The sequence below is a fragment of the Capra hircus genome, chromosome 11 (assembly GCF_001704415.2).
Source record: "Capra hircus breed San Clemente chromosome 11, ASM170441v1, whole genome shotgun sequence".
NCBI classification, from domain to species: Eukaryota; Metazoa; Chordata; class Mammalia; order Artiodactyla; family Bovidae; genus Capra; species Capra hircus.
Window position 1 is genome coordinate 47,973,427 of NC_030818.1, and position 6,548 is coordinate 47,979,974.

The 6,548-nt window shown below is 40.2% G+C and overlaps 1 protein-coding gene across 2 annotated transcripts in view; it reads left to right on the plus strand.

Moving 5' to 3' along the window:
• LOC102188868 (charged multivesicular body protein 3) overlaps window positions 1-3,751 on the plus strand; it is an 88,819-nt gene extending 85,068 nt beyond the window's left edge. For both annotated transcript variants that reach the window (XM_018055356.1, XM_005686701.3), the window contains one exon: window positions 464-3,751. In XM_018055356.1, the coding sequence (XP_017910845.1) occupies window positions 464-609 (146 nt within the window). In that variant the 3' untranslated portion in view covers window positions 610-3,751. The remainder of the gene's footprint in view (window positions 1-463) is intronic.

The following is a 6,548-nucleotide window of genomic DNA, read 5'->3' on the forward strand; positions in this document are numbered from 1 at the left end:
TATGAGGGATGGTTCATGAGCTTTTAAACTGTATTTTCACTTCTAGACTTTCTGAGTTTTGTTTTAACAAAACTCACTAGATTTAATTTTTATTTGTTTTCAACTATTAGGGGAAAAGAACGCTCCAAGAAAATGTTTTGTAATGATTTAGAAACAATTTAGTGTTACTGAGAGAGAACATTTAACATCTTCATGAATCTTGAAAATTAAGTACTCACTAGTGTTTAGGGATTTAGATCAAGAGCTTCAGAATCAAAATTCTTAAAATCAGAATCTTTAGTTACTGTGACTTTGATATTAGAAGTTGGTGTCTGTGCACATCTGTCATAGTAGCCCTACCAAAACAGCTGTTTCGTTGCCCCTTTTCTGTTCTTGTTAAGTTGAACCAGGTATGAAGACAAAGGAAATGAGGGGCCACTGCTTAAGCTGATGTTTTGTTGACCTGTGTACTGTTTCTTTACAGGGGCCTTAGGCAAAGCGCCTAGTAAGGTGACAGACGCCCTCCCAGAGCCTGAACCTTCAGGAGCGATGGCTGCATCAGAAGATGAGGAGGAGGAAGAAGAGGCCCTGGAGGCCATGCAGTCCCGTCTGGCCACACTCCGCAGCTAGGGCGCCCTAGCCGGCCGCAGGCTTTCGTCCTGGGCCCTTCACAGGGCGCACACTCCTTGAAGCCTCTGCCATTTCTGTGTCTTTTGCACTACACCTCTGGGTGAGACACTGCATTCTGGAGAAGGTTCTTTGCTATTCTCTCTTCTCTCTCTGCAGAGGCTTGGGATTCAGTGAGATTGTTCTTGAGAGGTGGTGTAATAAATGCATCATTTTCAGGAGTGTAAATAGAAGTTATCTTTTTAGGGGATGAGGGCAAAGAAGTCTTGTCTTCTCACAGTGTACTTCAGAGAGTAGAGTTGATTGCCTGAATGTTGAGGACTCTGTACTTTCTTTTTCTGGCCTGTAAAACACTATATAAATGGATTTTAATAAATTTCTGCTTTAACACTTGGTCTCATCATAGATTGTCAGGTGCAGTGAGCTTGCAAGGTATCTCTTGTCCCAAATTACGTCCTGTGTCGGCCGTGGAAAGAGGAGGTGTTACAGCAGGGCGTGTGGGGCTCGGAAGCTCAATGGAAGGCACTTCTGCTCAGTGGACGCTGCTCCTCAGCCTCCACAAGGTGCTTTGCCAGCTGCTCTTCCTGTGTTTGTCAGCTTTGTATAAGCGAAAGGATGCCTGGGAATTGTGGCCCCTTGTCTTGTGGGCTGGGTGGCTATATTATATTGGCCTGAGGCAGGTGTGTGTATCTGCAGCTTTTTCCTTCCCACTGCAGATTGTGGACAGCAGTGGGGTTAGGCCTCTATCACCCTCTGATTGCCTTCTCCTGTGTTAAGCTGGTTGTCTTGGATGTATGGGATATGTGCGTACATATCAGTGCTTTCTCAAAGCCAGGAGCTGACCAATGAGAAGGCATGGTGCAGTCATGCAGTGTAAATGATTCACACATTTCTAAGTGACATTTTTAAATCATTCAGCAATAGCGACCTATATTTTTGTGGGCCTGACAGTTTACAAAGCTGTTGAACATATGTGATCATTCAGTCTTCACAAATTAGGAAAACACCTCAGCTTGCTGAAGTGACATACTCTAAATCATAAAATGGCAGAACTGGGGTTCAACCCAAATCCCTCTGGTCCATGTCTTATGTGCCCTACACAGGTAGGGAAAAAACCCCGGCCACTGTCCCCCAGGTTGGTTTCTGTAGGTTGTGTGGAGAAATGCGAATGTATTGGATGTGCTGCACTGAGGAACTTTTCCTCTCATCCTGCAAAATGGGACTCTCCAATCCAGGGCACTGTCCTCTTACTCTTGATCTCATCTTCAGGATACAGTTCAGTTTTTAAGTAAACTTCTTTTGAAAGAAGTTTTAGGTTCAGAGGAAAATTGAGCAGAAAATAGAGTTCCCATAAATACCTCTTGCCCTGACACATGCAGTCTCCCACTTAGATGTATTGACATATCACATCCCAGAAGTATGTTTATTCCTGGAATCCTACAGTATGTAGCCCTATAAGATTGCCTTCTTACATTTAGTAATATGCATGTAAGTTTCCTCCATGTCTTTTTCATGGCTTGATAGGTCCTTTTTAGTGCTGAATTATATTTCATTGCTCACAGGCACTACACTAGACATCCACCTGTGGAAGGACATTTTGGTTGCTCCGAAGTTTCACCAGCTGTGAATAAAGCCATACATGTCTGTGTGCAGGTCTTTGTGTAGACATACATGTCACCTCATTTAGGTGAACAACAAGGAGCACAATTGCTGGATCATATGGTAAGAGTATGTCTGGTTCTGTAAAAAGCTGACAGTTCCAAAGTGGTGGTATTGTTTTGCATTCCCACCAATAATGATGTGAGTTCCTACTGCTCCACGTCCTCACCAGCATTTGATGTTGTGTTTTGCATTTTGACTGTCCTAGTGTGAAACAGTATCTTCTTTTAATTTGCATTTCCCTGAAGATACATGATGTTGAACATCTTTTTATATACTTTTTTGCCATATGTATATATTCTTTGGTGAGATATTTGTTTAGAACTTTTGTCCATTTTTAATTGGGTTGTTCATTTTCTAATTGCTGAGGTTTAAGAGTTCTTTGTGTACTATGGGTAATAGTCCTTTATCAGAAATATCCTTTGCAAATGTTTTCTCCTAATCTGTGGCTTGTCTTCTAATTCTCTTCATGCTTTTCTCACAGAGCAGTTTTTAATATTAATGAAGTCCATCTTACCAGTTATTTCATGATAGTGCCTTTGATGTTGGATCTTAAAAGTCACTGCCATACCCAAGGTCACTTAGATTTTCTGTATTATTTTATTAGTAGTCTTATAGTTTTGTATTTTACATTTGGGGTTCCCAGGTGGCTCATTGGTAAAGAATCTGCCTGCCAATGCAGGAGACACAGGTTTGATCCCTGGGTTGGGCAGATCTCCTGAAGGAGAAAATGGCAACCCACTGCAGTATGCTTGCTGGGATAATCCCATGGAGAAAGGAGCCTGGCAGGCTATAGTACCTGGGGTCACAAAGAGCCAGACGTGACTGAATGACTGAGCATACATGCACTGTGGTCTGTGATTAATTCTTGTAAAGCATGTAAGGTCTGTGTCTAGATTTATATCTTTGCATGTGGATGTCCAGTTATTCCAGCACCATTTATTGGAAAGATGGTCTTTGCTGCAGTGTACTACCCTCACTGCTCCATCAGAGATCTATTGACTGCATTTATGGGGGCCTATTTCAGGGCTCTCTGTTCTGCTCCCTTGATGTATTTGCCTGTTCTTTTACCAGTACCACACTGTCTTGATTACTGTAGCTTTATAAATAAGTCTTGAGGTCAGGTAGCATCAGTCCTCCAACTTTGTTCTTCAGCATTGTATTGTCTGTTCTGGGTCTCTTGCATCTCTAAACAGACTTTAGAATTCATGTGTCAATATGCACAAAATAACTTGCTTAGGATTTTGATTAGAATTGCTTTGAATCTACAGGTCCAGTCGAGAGGAACTAACATTGCCAGGATAGAGTTTTATGACTGCATTTATCTGGCTGATTTATTCATGGAATGATTTTGGAATTAAGGAATGCTCATAATCTCTGAGCACTTTTGTTCTTATGTGGATAATCAGAGTTTATCCAGGTGCATGGATGGACAGAATAATGACAACCACTCTTTCAGCGATTCAAATAAAATGATCTAAATATAGGGTTGGTTTGTTTTAATTGTTTGAGGGTTTCATTCCATCCCTATTTTCAGGCTAAGGGGAGAGCACTGTTGGCTCATTATTAGGCCACATGTCCCATTTTCCCCCAGTACTCTGTTGGGTATCATTGGAAACAAGGTAAGTCAGATATTCTTCTGGCCCTTCCAAGTCAACACCTGCAATAAAGTTTTCCTCTAAACCTCAAGCCCTTGACTTAGTTCCAGCACCAGCTCCTACTCGCCCCACCCTAACTACAGATGATTCTACTTGGTGCCCCCAACCCCCAAAAATTTCAAGGGTACTCAGAATAGCATTCCGCACCACCAACTCATTTTTTTTTTTCTTCTCAAACACAGCTTACTCTTTAAAAATCACTGTCCAGCTTGTGGTGATCACCCAGCAGTTCACTCGAGGCAGATTATAACTTGACTTTCTCTGTCCCTGCCCATTCTCCCCATATTGTCTGTTGGAGATAACTTCTTGAGCCAGTTGTACAGCTCACATGGCCTTAGGCCCTCTTTCTTGTCTGATATATTTACAGGTATGTCTTAGAACTCCTGCAGAGAAGGGGTCATGACTTCTGTTTGTTCCAAAAGAGCACTAGTCTTATCTGCCTGTGCACCTCTCCCCCAAATCCAGCTCCATAACTATATTTATGGAAGCAACTGTGAAAAATCAAAGCTTTAAAAAATTGGACCGTTTTTCTTGTTCTACCCTGGTGGCAAATGCCCTTGAAAAGCGATTCTGTATCACCAGTAAGAAAGATCCTTAAGTGAAAATAAGCTTGGGGAATGCTTGGCTGAAATAAACATAAAGCAGGCTTCTTTAACTTTTCTCAGCCTTTCATACGCTTTTACCAAGTTTATTTAACCAAGCACTTTTCTTTTGAGATGCCAGAATGAACACTGCTTGGCCACTGAGCCGTTTCAGAAATTCAAGTCTAAACCACAGTAGGGAAATACCTTTTCTTAAGCTAGGGGAGTTCTCATTTACAAATAATTACGTTATGTAATATATGTACAAAATTATGTCAGCAAAATGAAGTGGACAGTTTCAAACCCCTATCCTTCCAAAGAAACATTGAAAAAGTCCCAGAAACAGGCAGAACTCGAAAACGAAGGTTTACAACAACCAAGAAAAATATTGTATTAAGAAAAAAGAAAAAACAGCTTTGTGGCATTTTTATTTGCCCTTGCCAAACCTCTGTCACAGCTTGGCAGCATCTTGAAGACAGCAGCCCACATTTTCAAATGTGAGACCCTAGTTCCAGGGAAAGAGAAGAGGACCTTGTTCACAAATTACCATGTTTGGCCCAGTCTAAGGGCCATCCTGAAGGAATAACACAAGGTGCTGATCTCTGGTTTGCCTGTCTTGGAATTTATCCAGGGTGGAAGAGCATCAAGTATTGCTTGAAAACATGTTATGGATTTTTTTTTTTTCAATGTGCAGCCACCTGGGACAAAATTTTTCAGCTGAAAGATACAAGAGACTGCTCAAAACCTGGAGGAAAAGCCAGGGAGACGTTTGTTGTTGGTGTTTTTTTTTTTTTTTTTTTTTTTTTTAAGTGCATTTAGCAACAACTGGGAATACTGGAAAATTTAGAAAGCCAGGATAGGAATTATGCTCAAAAAAGACCTGAAAAGACCCCTAGGTCTAGGCTTGGTGCATTCAGAAAGTGAAGGTTGAGTTAGAATCATAAATGGTCTGGCTAAGTGATAAAGAGTATCCAAGCACACAGCCAATCCATAGAAGACCAGAACAGGTATTTTTGTTTGTTTTTTAAATTTCTAGCATTCAAGGAGATCTCTGTTAAGATACTGGCTGAACCACAGCTAAGCCTTCAGAAACTGAGAAGTGAAAATCCTGGGGAAGCGAAAGATTCTGATTTTCAGGATTATTCAGGAATATTTAAATGTCCAGTTTTGAACAATAAAATCACAATGCATACAAAGAAATTTGGAAGTATGGCTCATTCAAAGGAAAAAAAAAATTTACAGAAACCATCCCCAAGGAAGCCCAGACATCACACTTATTAGACAGACTTTAAACCAACTGTCTCAGGTATGCTCAAGCGGTAAAGAAAACCAGGAAAATAATATATGAACAAAATGAGAATATCAATAGAGAAATTATAAAAAGGAACCACATAGAAATTCTGGAGCTGAAAAGCACAATAACATGAAAAAATACACTAAAGGGGTTCAGCATATTTGAGGAAGCAGAAGAAAAAATAAGTAAACTTGAATATAAAAAAATTGAAATAATCCAGTCTGAGAAGCAGAACGAAAAATGAAGTGCACACAGCCCAAGGGATTTGTGGGAGACCACAAACTCACCAATATGTGCATTATAGGAGAACCAGAAGGATGAGAGAGAGGAACAAAAAGAATATTTGAAGAAATGACTTAAAACCTCCCATATCTGAATTAATCTGCACATGTAAATAGCTCAACAAATTCCAAGAAAGATAAAAATCAAAGGGATCCACACTAAAACACATTATAGTCCAGTTGTTAAACAATAGAGACAGAATCTTAAAAGCAGAAGAGAAGCAACTCCTCACATACTAGGGATCTTCAATACGATTAACAGCTACTTCCTTATTGGATACCAGGGAAGCCAGAAACAGGGGAGTAATATATTTAATGTGTGGAAGGCAAAAATTGTTAATGAAGAATATCATAACCAGCAAACTTAAAAGAATGAAGGAGAAAATATGCCCTGCTTTAAAACAAAAAAAGCTAAAGGGGTTCATTACTAGTAGAACTGTCCTGCATGAGATGCTAAAGAAAGTCTTTC